Below are 14,632 nucleotides of genomic sequence, written 5' to 3' on the forward strand. Positions count from 1 at the left end.
TGCATTCACACACACACACACACCAACATTCACACACACACACACACACACCAACATTCACACACACACACACACACACACACACCAACATTCACACACACACACACACACACCAACATTCACACACACACACACACACACACCAACATTCTCACACACACACACACACCAAAACTCACACACACACCAATATTCACACACACACACCAACATTCACACACACACACACCAATATTCACAGACACACACCAACACACCAATATTCACACTCACACACCAATATTCACACACACACAACACACACTCTTTCTTTCTCTTTCTCTCTTTTGTCCTCTCTCCCTCTCCCTCCAACTCTCTGTCTCTTTTGCTGAAATGCCCTTGGTTTTCTCTGCAGGTAGCCACATGTGTGTGTGTGTGTGAGTGATGGGGTTGATGAAATTCAATTCTATACAAACACCATACAAAACCACACAAACGCAGGCTGTATTTTATTTTAATCCCAAACTCATATGCGTGTGTGTGTGTGTGTGAGAGAGAAAGGGAGTGTGTGTGTGTGCACATGTTAAGCCTGCCTTGTGTGTGAACATTGTCTTTGTGGGTATTCCTGTCTCTCTCTCTCTCTCAGATGAACACACACACACACACACACACACACACACACACACACACACACACACAGAGTGGGATGTCATGTACCTGTGACACGTTTGGAAACCGAACTGATTTTTGGACAAACAAACAGCACAGGAGTATCCTGTATCGCACACACACACACAGAACACTTTGATGACGTTGCATGAGTAGTTGTGAGATGTTTGATGATGTTTGATGTGAGGTGACAGGTAAAGAAGGTGACATTAGACAAACATAACTGACGTGAAGTCAATTAAATCATCAGGCAGCTTCCTGAATAGAGTTGTTCCTCAGTCATCAGGCAGCTTCCTGAATAGAGTTGTTACCCAATCATCAGGCAGCTTCCTGAATAGAGTTGTTCCTCAGTCATCAGGCAGCTTCCTGAATAGAGTTGTTCCTCAGTCATCAGGCAGCTTCCTGAATAGAGTTGTTACCCAATCATCAGGCAGCTTCCTGAATAGAGTTGTTCCTCAGTTATCAGGCAGCTTCCTGAATAGAGTTGTTCCTCAGTCATCAGGCAGCTTCCTGAATAGAGTTGTTCCTCAGTCATCAGGCAGCTTCCTGAATAGAGTTGTTCCTCAGTCATCAGGCAGCTTCCTGAATAGAGTTGTTCCTCAGTCATCAGGCAGCTTCCTGAATAGAGTTGTTACACTTCGATTTCTCTCGATTCTCTCTAGAACTATTCTGTCTCGATTAAAAAAAAGTTCATCATTTTTTTTTTTAACACATTCATTTGGTCTTGAAATGCAAGGTGCATCGATTATTGCATTGTTTATAGAAAGTCATAATTGTGACAAGGAAGAGCTTTTTCTCTGATAAAAAAATAGAGAAGGTAATTCATCTGTTGATTTTCTTTAATTATCAAACACAAAGTAGGAAGTGATTTGAGACTCTGAGTAGCAAACTCAAATGTTTTAAAAATCGAGATGCATCGATAATCGTTTTATCGGTTTAGAATTGATAATCGATAATCGGTTTAGAATCGAATCGTTGACCTCTGAATCGGAATCGAATCGTGAGGTGCCAAGAGATTCCCACCCCTACCTGAATAGAGTTCAGTCATCAGGCAGCTTCCTGAATAGAGTTGTCACTTACTAGCTGTCAGGTAACGGTTGGCTACGTCTCCTCCAGCATCTGAACCAATGAGAAGTGGAGAAGAGTGGACAGTGGGGAATCCCATGGACCAATGAGAGTGGAGAGGAGTGGACAGTGGGGAATCCCATGGACCAATGAGAGTGGAGAAGAGTGGACAGTGGGGAATCCCATGGACCAATGAGAGTGGAGAGGAGTGGGGAATCCCATGGACCAATGAGAGTGGAGAAGAGTGGACAGTGGGGAATCTGGACCAATGAGAGTAGAGAAGAGTGGACAGTGGGGAATCTGGACCAATGAGAGTGGAGAGGAGTGGACAGTGGGGAATCTAGACCAATGAGAGTGGAGAGGAGGAGTGGACAGTGGGGAATCTGGACCAATGAGAGTGGAGAGGAGGAGTGGACAGTGGGGAATCCCATGGACCAATGAGAGTGGAGCGTGGGGAATCCCATGGACCAATGAGAGTGGAGAAGAGTGGACAGTGGGGAATCTCATGGCTAGTTTAGGCTGGTCAGTCAGTCAGTGTCCACACACGCTTCGGCCAGTAGCAAGACACACAGCTTTATTGTGTGTGTGTGTGTGTGTGTGTGTGTGTGTGTGTGTGACACACAGCTTTATTGTGTGTGTGTGTGTGTGTGTGTGTGTGTGTGACACACAGCTTTATTGTGGGCACCAACGCTTTTACGGGTGGCTGTCAAGGACCAGGAAGCCTCCAAATGCCACAAGAAGGTGATCTGCATGTGTGTTTGTGCGTGTGTGTGTGGTGATGTCTGGTATGTGTGTGTGTTCTGATCTGCGTCATACAAGTGCAGAGTTTGTTCAAGTTTGATGTTAAAAGACAGTTAAAGTTAAAGGTCTGTTTCTGTGCATTTGAAGTCTGTGGTGTGAGGGAGAGATATATATTCTTTTATGGATAAATATTAAATTGATCATTTTTAATGGGAAATGTGTATTTTGATAAATGTTTTTTTTTTTTTTTTCAAGCAAGACAGATCGTTATAAAAAAGATAGTTACACACACAAGTGCGATTACAAAATGGTGGCTGGTGAAAAACATGAGTAGCTGGTTGATTTTAGAATGGGTGGAATACAAAAATAGTTTCCATCCCTGGTGTGTGTGTGTGTGTGTTGACTGCTCTATTCTTAGAGTGTATGTGTACGTGTGTGTGTGTGGTGTCTGCTCTATTCATTGAGTGTACGTGTGTGTGTGTGTGTGTGTGTGTGTGTGTGTGTGTCTGCTCTATTCATCTCGTGTGTTTGTAATTGTACCCACACAGTAATGAGAGCAGAGATGAGTGACACTTTGGCTGTTACGTACATGTGTGTGTGTGTGTGTGTGTATACATCACCAATTACATGGACGTGTGTGTGTGTGTGTGTGTGTGTGTGTGTGTGTGTGTGTGTGTGTGTGTGTGTGTGTGTGTGTATACACCACCAATTACATGGACGTGTGTGTGTGTGTGTGTGTGTGTGTGTGTGTGTGTGTGTGTGTGTGTGTGTGTATACACACCCAGTTGCATGGACCTGCATTTCATATTATTGTTTATTTCTTTGTTGAATTATTGGCACCTGCTGTGTCTTTACATATGTAACCTACAATCCCTCAGTGGGGGTGGGGTTATCCCTTTAATGCAGTGATGGCGTCCCCTGTGCTGGGTGATGGCAATGCTGTAGGTTCTAGAGACTGCGTGTCAGGGTCAGGGTTAGGGTCAGGGGCCACACACACACACAAAAAAACATAGACATACACACACACACACACACACACCCACACCCACACACACACACACACACATAGAGACACACACACACACAGAGAGAGAGAGACACACACACACACAGACACACATAAACGGTTTGGGCTGTCCGTGTGTGGCACATCTGACGAGGGCCGCTGGAGAAAGCCATAACTTCACCTCATCTCTGACACACACACACACACACACACACACACACACACACACACCTCATCTCTGAGGGGTCTGTCAGGTGCCAGAGGATCGCAACTACGTTTGTTTTGTTTTGACACACACACACACACACACACATACATATCTTAGTTACTACCCTACTGCTGTCATTTTCAGTATATCTTATGTTTAATGAGCTGGGACAGTAGCTAGCCCACACTAGGGCTGTGCAATTAATCGAATTTTGATCGTGATTTCAATTTTTGGGTCAAACGATCTCCAAACTCATATAATCGAGTTGAAACGATTTATTTGCCCAATTCAGTCCTTCCCCAAAAGCATTCAACGCGGCGAGAGGGAGTTAAATCTTTAACTGCCATGTGGCATCAGGAAGTATATGCCACTGGCAGGAGGCGGGACATGCCAGTGAGCAGCATTGACTGTTGACAGCCAATTGCACAGACGTTCATGCAAATACGCACAGGCTCTAGCCAATCAGATCACGTTTATGGTCACGGCTCAAGAGCGCGAAGCAAAAAAAAAAAAAATGATGGCGGACCAAACTCCATAGATAGTCATATTTGTACCTAAAAGTTGTTTGTTTTTTTTGCTTATATTTTTATAAAGTTACCGAGAAATAGACACTGTACAATGTAAAAAACCCATTATTGTAACTCAAAAATATGTCTGAGAGGATTTGCGAGGTGTCTGAGCTACCTATCATTCACTTTGAATGGGGACCCATCAACCTTGACGGATCAACACATTCCAACGCATACAGTGTGTACACAGCAAATACAATTTTTTAAGGGGTAATTTTAAAGTTCTCAGTAAATAAATGCATCATGTTTTTCAAACTCAAAATTAATCGTTTGAATAATCGTGATTTCAATATTGACCAAAATAATCGTGATTATGATTTTTTCCATAATCGAGCAGCCCTAGCCCACACACACACAAACACACTATTCCTGGGTGATGTACTATTTCATGTGTATGTACACACACACAAGCACACACACACACACACACACACACTATTCCTGGGTGACGTACTATTCCATGTGTACGTACACATACACACACACACACACACACTATTCCTGGGTGACGTACTATTCAATGTGTATGTACACACACACAAGCACACACACACACACACACACTATTCCTGGGTGACGTACTATTCCATGTGTACGTACACATACACACACACACACACACTATTCCTGGGTGACGTACTATTCAATGTGTATGTACACACACACACACACACACACACACACACTCACATAAGGTGCTAGTCCACGTGAACACACTAGGAACTCACAGACACACCCATAAACCTTAGACAACTGTCATAGATAGCAATTTATCTATAATGCCAAACACCTCCCCACACACACACACACACATTCAGGCAAAGATGAATCAGTGCCTCAGGTGAAACATTCCTCCCTCGCACACACACTTATTCAACCACACATACACACTCAACCACACAAAACTCAATAATAAACACAAAACACTAGCCTGACGATGTCATACTCATAATTCTAGTCAGAATATGAGTCTGATATCGCTCCATTGGGCTGTGATTATGGGGCGTGTTTCAACCGAACCAGGAGAAAAAATGCCTCTTCGCTCAATTGGTTACCTACAACCAATCAGAACAATGTAGTATGTGACCAGGGCCAGCTGATACATTACACTTTTACCGGATCCCGTAGGAAGGAAGGCAAAAACATCTTTTCGATTGACAAATGCCTTGATTGCGTTTCTTTGTTCCTCTTTCAAAATGAATGCACTGTCAATGTCTAAATGGACTCGAATCTATACATTTCAGCTCTCCAGCGGCAGCCATGTTTGTTGAAAACGAATTAAACTCGTGTGTTGGTGACGTGGTTGGTTACGTTACTGTTGATCATCTGTCCATTATCGTATAAAGCCCGCCTTGACAATTTGATTGGTACGGCAATGTCTGTCCGCCGATAATTTCTCCTCAATGGAGTAATGCCAGACCGAACTTCCCAACCAAAACATTTGTGGGCGGGGCTAAGTTCGGTCTGGTATCCAGGCTAACAAAACACACTTTTAAAGGCAAATTGTCAGCTTCACTCGCAGGCACACACACACACTCACACATGGACAGTGTAAACCATACATATGAGACCACATAATATATAAAACTCTAGTTTATCTAAATCATGTTATTTATTTGACAAAATATCAGGCATTATATTTCAGTGAACTGCTGATGCATACTGCTCCTTCTGTTAGTTTTATAGTTTTTAACCACCATGTTTGTAGTTTTTAACCACCATGTTTGTAGTTTTTAAACACTATGTTTGTAGTTTTTAACCACCTATGTTTGTAGTTTTTAACCACTATGTTTGTAGTTTTTAACCACCATGTTTGTAGTTTTTAACCACCATGTTTGCAGTTTGTAACCACGTTTGTGGCGCTGGAAAGGTGGGCAGGGCTTACCTGTGCCGGGCCGGCCCATGATGATGTCCTTGCGGGGCGCGGGCAAGAGGAGGGGCAGCAGGGCGGTGGGCGAGGGGTGGCATGGCACCGGCTGCTGCAGCACGCCGTGATTGGCGGTCGCCATGGAGATGCAGGTCAGCGTTGTGCCTGATTGGTCTGTCAAGTCGGAGGGGGCGGAGCCAGGCAGGGACGGAGAAGAAACCAGCACAAGGGTTGGGCCGGGACTTTGGATAAGGACGGCCCCCTTGGTCACATCGGCAGCATTGATTGGCACAGGCACCTGCAGCTGGCCCAATCCCGGCTGAGAGGAGGTGTGGTTGCTGTCTATGTGGGAGGAGTTTGGCACAGGGCCTGGGCGGACCAGAGGAGGCTCTGTGAAGTTGGCCAATGGCGTCTCAGGATTCCGGACGATCACTGGAGAGTCCCACAAGGCCTGATGGGATGCTGGAGGACCCTGCCTTGAGCCAGAGACCGAGGGGACGGGACAGGAGGGTGTGGTCTGGCTACGGGGGCGGGGCTCTGTGTCTCTGGAGTCTTGGTTGAGGGGCGGGGGCACGGGGGGGGCATCAGAGGGCATCCCGGTGGGGCTGATGGGAACGCTGAAGGTCAGGAGGTGGGGCTGAGAGGAGGAGGAGGGGGGGCGCTCGCACTCCGCAGCAGCTCTGGGGGGGGCGCTGGGTTGCCGGGGGCGACGTGCGGCGGGGGGCAGAGGAGCCGGTGTGATGGGGCTGAAGTGGGCGGGGCGGAACCCAAAGAGGGGGGAGGGGGAGGGCGAGGGGGCGGGGGAGAACGGCGACTGATTGGACACGGGCGAGAAGGAGGGCGTGGCCGAGGAGCGGGGGCTGCCCAGGGACACCAGCATGCTGGCCGCCTCGCACTCCTCCAGGTCGAACCGCGACGACCAATCCTGCGGCAGCAGCAGACGCAAGCTCCGCCCCCCCTCGCTGCTGTCACGCGACGACGTCTCCTCCCACTCCAGTTCGCTGCTGGCCCTGCTGCCCCTGGTGTCTGAGGGCGTGGCGGTGCCCCCCGTGCCCGTGCCCGCGCCCGCGCCCGCCTCCATCTCTCGGCTGCGCAGGGACAGGTGGCGTGAGCAGTACCCCCGGCGCTGCGACTCCTTCATGCAGCGGTCCTGTGAGCACAGCCGCCGCCACTGCTTCCCGTTGAACTTCTTCCGCACGCCGGCGGGGGTGCACACCACATCCCCCTTACGGTAGCGCTGCTGTGCGGCCATGGCGGCCGCCGACAGGGGGGTGCGGGAGCGCGGGGACGAGTCCACCGAGGGCGTGGGCGTGCCGGACGGGGTGAGGGGTGTCCCCCGGGAGCTGGGCGAGGGGCAGGAGGAGGAGGAGGGCAGGGCCGTCGCCAGAGAGGGGGGGGGCTGTGGGTGTGTGTGGGGGGGGCCCAGGGGCGTTCCTGGGAGGGGGCTGGGGTACCCGGGGGTGTGGAGAGGAAGTGTCTGTTCTGGGGCGCCACCCCCACACACACCCCCAACGCCCCCACCCCTTCCTCTAACGGCCCCAAATTCAACCGCAACACCTCCATGTCTTCCTCTTGGGTCTGTAGGTCCCTCCCCTCTCTCTCCTCCTTCCTCTCTCTCTCCTCCCTCCCCTCTCTCTCCTCCTTCCTCTCTCTCTTCTCCCTCCCCTCTCTCTCCTCCTCCCTCTCTCTCCTCTTCCTCTCTCTCTCCTCCCCTCTCTCTCCTCCTCTCTCTCCTCCTTCCTCTCTCTCTCCTCCTTCTGCTCCCACAGGGGCTTCTGGAGGCGCAGGTTCTGTCGGGAGACCCACACGGCCCGCCCCCCTTCCGTGTCCGTCTCCGCCCCCTGTGCCAGGGTCACCCTGTAGGGGCGAGCCACCGCCGGCCGGAGGTCTCGCAGCGTCACCACACCCCCCCGGAACATCCCCTCTGTGGCACCTGGCACACACACGCGTGTCCCCAAGGGTACCGCTGTGCTCTCGGGCGGGGGGGTGTCCAGTATGACCTCTGGGCCGCCGCCCCCTGGTGGCGAGGTCAGGGAGTACACCTGTGGGGGCCCCCCGCCGTCACTCAGCTGGACCTGGACGCTCCGCTGCTCCACACACACACTTAGCACCACACCGCGGACAAACACCCCCCCTCCCCCTCCCCTCCCCCTCCCACGTCCGGCAGGACACCAACACCCTCTGGGCCCTCAGGCCGGAACTGAGTGCCTGGAGCAGGGGGAGTGACGGCAGAGAGTGTGTGTTTGCACCGGGGGGGCTGATGGAGTGTGTGTGTGTGTGTGTTTGTGTCTCTGGGTCAGAGTGTGTGTCTGTGTCTGTATGTGTTTGAGGTGTCTGGTCCGAGTATGTGTGTGTGTGTGCTTGTATTTCCCGGTTGGAGTGTGTGTGTGTGTTAGTGTGAGTTAGAGTCCTGCTCTCTCTGCAGCCTGGGCCATTGGCGCCCCCTGCAGGTCCAGCTCTGGTACTGTCACAGCCGTCCTGCTCAGCTGCAAACCCTCCTTCTGACGCTGTGCTGACAGCACTGGTGTGTGGGGTACAGATAGCATTAGCACTGCTGCTAGCTATAGAGGTGCTGTTAGCTCCAGCACTGGTGTGTGGGGTACAGATAGCATTAGCACTGCTGCTAGCTATAGAGGTGCTGTTAGCTCCAGCACTGGTGTGTGGGGTACAGATAGCATTAGCACTGCTGTTAGCTATAGAGGTGCTGTTAGCTCCAGCACTGGTGTGTGGGGTACAGATAGCATTAGCACTGCTGCTAGCTATAGAGGTGCTGTTAGCTCCAGCACTGGTGTGTGGGGTACAGATAGCATTAGCACTGCTGCTAGCTATAGAGGTGCTGTTAGCTCCAGCACTGGTGTGTGGGGTACAGATAGCATTAGCACTGCTGTTAGCTATAGAGGTGCTGTTAGCTATATAGCTGCTGTTAGCTCCAGCACCGGGGCCAGTGCTAGAGGTAGGGGTAGGGTTAGAGGTAGGAGTAGCCTTGGCATTAAAGGTTAGTTTAACATTAATGTGTTGTGCTGTGGAAAGGTTAGGGTGTGGGTTAGAGGTAGGACTACCGTTAGCATTATAGGGTAGATAAGCATCAATGTTTGTGCTAAGGTTGGGTTTGGAGCTAGGGCTAGCTTTTGCGCTAGTTGGGTAAATGTCGGCATTAAGGTTGGGGTTGGGGATAGAGGTAGGGCTAGCCGTGGCGTTACAGGTAGCGACAGGTTTAATGATGGCGTTAAGGTTGGCGTTGGGGATAGCCTTGGCGTTACAGGTAGCGACAGGTTTAATGATGGCGTTAAGGTTGGGGTTTGGGGCAGAGGTAGGGCGCTGGCCTTGAGCCGCGGCGCTAGCTACAGCGCTAGCTACAGCGCTAGCTACAGCGCTAGCTACAGCGCTAGCTGCACAGTGCTCGTACATGGACTTCTTCTTAGGCACTCTGGCTTTGAAGGTGGCCGTCTTTCGACTGGAATGGCTGCTGCTAGAGCTGTGATTGGCTGATGTGATACTAGCGCTGATATTATTAGTGGATGTACTTTTGGGTACAGTATGATGAGTTGAGGTGGTGACAGATCCACTGTGATTGGATGATATGATGTTAGCTCCACTGTGACTGGCTGAGGAGCTATTAGCTCCACTGTGATTGGATGATATGATGTTAGCTCCACTGTGATTGGATGATATGCTGGAGTGGATGGCTGCTGAGGAGTTGGAGCTGTTTGTTCCAGAGTTGCATTTGGAGCTGTTGTTGTTTATATTGTTCTTGGAGTCTGAGCTGTTGCTGCTGGTGGTGATGATGGAGATGTTGTTCTTGTTGCTGCTGCATTGCACAGCGGCGGCCGGAGTTCTTCTCTCCTCTGCGATTTTTCTCTTTTCTCGTTTTCTCTTAATCACCTTTTTATGCCCCTCCCCATTTGCCTCCACCACCCTGCTCCCGATTGGCTCTGCTGGGTCGCCTCCTAGCCTGATCTGAGCTTCCTGCTTCCTATGGGCGGGGACAGGGGACCTGGCCTGTGGAGGCGTGTCCATCTCCCTGAGTTTGGCTTTGCTATCGGGCTGAGGGGTGTGGTCTGTGTGACCACGCCTCCTGCCCCCCCGGCCACGTGTGGATGTGGGGGGGCGCCCCCCCGACCCCCCCGAGCGTCTCTGGGCCCTCATCCCCCGTCTGCTCCTCTTCCTCTTCGATCCTTCGTCCCTAGTGTGTGTGTGCTCAGTCTCGTTTCTCTCCCCTCCTTCCACTTTCCATCCGCGGTCTTCCTGCTCTCTCTCTGTTTCACTCACAACACCTCATCTAGGCCCTCCACACAGCACCTGAGAGAGGGAGAGAGAGAGAGAGAGACGGAAAGAAGGAGAGGGGAGAAGCAGAGAGAAACACGGTTCATTATTACCTGTCTTTATACTTGATTACAGTGCGTGTATTCCAATACTGATTGGAATGGGGTTGTCAAAAAAATAGAAACACGTGCAAGTAGGCCCACAATGCAATACAATTCAACAGCACCTCAAACTGCAGCCTCCAAAATGAACGACACAGAACCAACGCAGTGATCATCATCAAACACGTAGACAAATTCACTTCCAGCCAACAGAATTTGCAGTAGACAAAAGCACCAGGTCGCTCTGCATATATAGATATCATGTTAGCACTAAACCATGCTAGCACTAAACACCACTGCAAGTGCATTGGACAAAACCAGATGTATTTCACAATCATAAAGATATCTTAGCAGATAGGGTAATTACCTCGTCTTTTTGAGAAGTACGTTTATTTAGAAAGGTCTGGAGGTAACTTGCTCTATTATAACATTAAACATCGGGGATGGAACCCAGGGTTTAAGCCCACTGAGCCATGGAGAAAGAATGCAGAAATAGTGTCAAAACTTGGTCTTTTATTTTCAAAATCAAGAACTAATCAAAAATGCAAGAGTATATAAAAAAACGAAGGAGAAATCCAAGAGTGAATAAATAATTATATTTAATAATTAATTTAAATAAAAAAAACAATTCCACAGGGGTATTCCACGTACGTGGTTTAGTGACAAACCTGGATAAGTTAACTCAGAGTAAGTGGTAAACCTCCTAATAAAAGAACCCCCATTGGTTCATTCTCCTAGCAAAACAACGTCAGAGGGCTCTTCTATCAGGAGGTTTACCACTTACTCTGAGTTAACTTATCCAGGTTTGTCACTAAACCACGTACGTGGAATACCCCCCTGGGTCTGAAGCACATGGACAACAAAAATAAACACAGATCATATGGCAAGCCCAAAACAGCGAGCTAAAGGAGTCCCTGGAAGCTTCTAGAGGCCAAAAATGCCCCAACCCGTGACAAAAACGAGTTAGTATCCATGCCATCCCATACAAGTTCCGTTGCCAATAGCGATTGAGTGCATTGAGTCCCTGCTGGACTAGACCACTGGGGCCACCTCCCTTGGTTTGGTGATGAAAGGAATTATTTCGATATCCCAAATGTATCGGAGACTCAGTCAGATTGTGATGAAAAACCAAGGATCCAGGTTTATTCTTTCAATGGTGCACACCAGAGGAGGAACAGAGAGTTAGATTTCACTGAGTGTGTTCACCCAAATCTCCTTCACTAACTGTCTCTTGGAAATCAGTCTTTTAAACTCTGGGAAAGCAAGGGATTTGGTGGATACCTAAATGCTAATTAGTATCTGTCTCTAGTCAGGGGGGGGGGGAAGCTGTGACGGCTTTCTCACACCTCATGTAGGCCGGGAACAGAATACACATGAGAAATTTAGAATAATCTCACAAAATCCAAATAACACTAAAATGACCACTAGGTCAGATATATTGAATTATTGCCTATGGAATATATTTATTAAACTAACTATCAAATGTCGGTCCCTTCAGTGATAGATGACATCGTGAGAGAGACGCTACATTTTGAGCTGTTTTGTGGCGGGTAAATTCATAAAGGAAACCTGTATCAAAAAATACGAATTGTGAACGAATGGGTACACAGACACGGCTGAACTCATCACACTGTTAGCGGGCTAGCTAAACATGTAAACACCAAACCTCCACTGTTGCCATATTGGTGACTGGCAGAGGTAACACGTAAAAACATGAACATTTCTCAAAATAGTTACACACAGATACATATATTTAGTGTCTGCTCACTTTATTGTCTGAAGTAGTTTTAGGTGTTTAAATATAAGTCAGTAATATAATTTACAACTCTTTGTGTGGGGGAACATTCCGGCCATCGCTATGATATCTCGAGGAGTTCTGCAGACGCAGAGTGTGAGTAGGGGAGGGGTTGGCAGAGAGTGAGACACGAGACGAGAGGAGCCAACACTGGCAGCTTTACAGAAGAAACGGGTTACGCAACGCAACATCAAACTACATCTGTATAACCACATCTCGTATAACCACATCTCGTATAATATAACATCTCGTTTGAAAAATATATCACTGTACCTTATCTATCGATATATGGCCCTGCCCTACCAGAGAACAATATCGTCCTGCCCTACCAAAGAACGATATATGGCCCTGCCCTACCTAAGAATGATTAATCGGCCTACCCTACAAGTGAATGATACATCACCCTGCCCTGACAGAGAACGATACATGGCCCTGCCTTATCTCTCGATATATCGCCCTGCCCTACCAGAGATTTCACCAACTTAATGACATTTATTACCAATTGAGTTTTAAGAAAAACACACAAACAAAAACACAGCAGGAAGAGACCAATGTAACAACAGAAAATACCTATTTTGAGTAAATATATTACTTATAATAAAATGATACATCTGACCGACCAGAAAGCAAAAGGTCAAACACCAGAAACTGAAACTGATCTCATACTACAAAACACACACACTCTCACACACACACACACGCACACACACACGCACACTGATCTCATCCTACAAAACACACACACACACTCACACACACACACACACACACACACACACACACACTCACTGATCTCATCCTGAAAAAATACTCAAACACACACTGATCTCATCCTACAAAACACACACACTCACACACACACACACACACACACACACACACTGATCTCATCCTACAAATTAGGAGGACAAAGAGTAGAAGAAATGTCTCCCAAACTCCCATTTTTAAAATATATAAATATTTTTTTTAAATAATAAAATATAATCTCTCACTCTTGAGAACATTTACTTTTGTCTTCTGAACGCAGCTATTGTATCAGAAATGAGTGTGTGTGTGTGTGTGTGTGTGTGTGTGTGTGTCTGTGTGTGTGTGTGTGTGTGTGTGCGATGTATTGCATTGGATGTTATTATCCTACACTGTTCTATTGTATCAGAAATGAGTGTGTGTGTGTGTGTGTGTGTGTGTGTGTGTGTGTGTGTGTGTGTGTGTGTGTGATGTATTGCATTGGATGTTATTATCCTCCACTGTCCTATTGTAAACACTTTTCAAGTGACATAATTTAATTAAGCCGTCATTATGACGCATTTTGCCTTTAATAAAAACTCTCGAAAATGGGTAAAAACATCAGTTCTACAGGTGCTTATGTTCACTTACCTTTTGGACTCAGATTGAGAAATATATATATTGTGTAAAACTAAAATGAATGTCAAAATTGACTGTAAAAGTGATTTTGATCACGAGAATAATAAAATGGTGACCCCCAAATATGCCAGAATCTCATATGAACATGCAAAATCCATTGAAACACTGGACATTATAGACACTGGACATTATATACATTGAAACACTGGACATTATAGACACAACCAAACGTAATAGAACTATCATCATTTTACTTGTTGTGTTGGATTTTTGTTTCCATGTATCTGTCCCATGTGACTTATTTCATTTGTTATGATATTTCAAAAATGCTTTATTTTATTTAATATTGCTTTATTTTATTTAATATTGCTTAATTTGATTTAATATTGCTTTATTTTATTTAATATTGCTGAATTTAATTTAATATTGCTTTATTTGTGGTTGCTTCATGGCTGATGTTCTGAGTACTTGTCTGTATATTTTGTACACTGTTTTGCAGTAAAATAAATACATAAATACATAAATAAATAAATAAAAGAAAATGGGGAAAATTAATTGTGGTATTCACCAGGAAGTATATTCTGAATGAGCGATTAGAGAGAAGTTAAAGTGTAGTAAGACTGCTGTTCACAATGCAGTCGAGATATCTGCAAATTCAGGGACTTATTGGGACAGAAAGAGGTCTGGGCGTCATTCGTGTAAGAATGGCCTCCATCATGAATTGACCTGTTTTTAATAAATCAAACAGATGCCCATCAGCTGTTTCTTAAACATTGTTTCTACATCTTAAACATTTTCATTCATTCATTCATTTAATTTCATTTTCATCAAGTTAAACTTGGATAAGTTATCAGTTAAACATTTTTTTTTGTGTTGTTGTTGTTGTTGTAAATCTCTTGTTTACAATGTCTGGCTCAAATATGGTTTTATGACTGACTATGCACTATTCTTTGGATCGGTTCATGTTAGATGCATGTCCATTGTAAGTAAGATGTAGGCTATAAACT

At 46.9% G+C, this 14,632-nt stretch overlaps 2 protein-coding genes across 2 annotated transcripts in view; both read right to left on the reverse strand.

Moving 5' to 3' along the window:
- Window positions 1-331: 331 nt before the first annotated feature.
- On the reverse strand, window positions 332-7,749 carry LOC116222294 (protein capicua homolog). The gene is made up of 2 exons (XM_031575680.2): window positions 6,123-7,749; window positions 332-1,266 (listed from the first exon to the last, which is right to left on the reverse strand). The coding sequence occupies exons 1-2, from the start codon at window positions 7,354-7,356 to the stop codon at window positions 1,064-1,066; spliced, it is 1,437 nt and encodes a 478-aa protein (XP_031431540.2). The 5' UTR covers window positions 7,357-7,749; the 3' UTR covers window positions 332-1,063.
- Window positions 7,750-9,013: 1,264 nt separating this feature from the next.
- The window catches only part of LOC122133279 (AAC-rich mRNA clone AAC11 protein-like), a 12,016-nt gene continuing 6,397 nt past the window's right edge, over window positions 9,014-14,632 (reverse strand). Inside the window, exons 2-3 of the mRNA XM_042709113.1 lie at window positions 9,305-10,403; window positions 9,014-9,051 (exon numbers count right to left, since the gene is read on the reverse strand). Coding sequence (XP_042565047.1) covers window positions 9,014-9,051; window positions 9,305-10,250 — 984 coding nt within the window. The 5' untranslated portion in view covers window positions 10,251-10,403. The remainder of the gene's footprint in view (window positions 9,052-9,304; window positions 10,404-14,632) is intronic.

The sequence above is a fragment of the Clupea harengus genome, chromosome 11, assembly GCF_900700415.2.
Source record: "Clupea harengus chromosome 11, Ch_v2.0.2, whole genome shotgun sequence".
NCBI classification, from domain to species: Eukaryota; Metazoa; Chordata; class Actinopteri; order Clupeiformes; family Clupeidae; genus Clupea; species Clupea harengus.

Excerpts from the sequence above, each read along its gene's own strand:
- LOC116222294 (XM_031575680.2), bottom strand. The coding sequence starts at position 7,356 with ATGGCCGCACAGCAGCGCTACCGTAAGGGGGATGTGGTGTGCACCCCC. Across the intron at positions 1,267-6,122 it reads CATGGGCCGGCCCGGCACAG|GAAGCTGCCTGATGACTGAG; the intron begins GTAAGCCCTGCC and ends AACTCTATTCAG.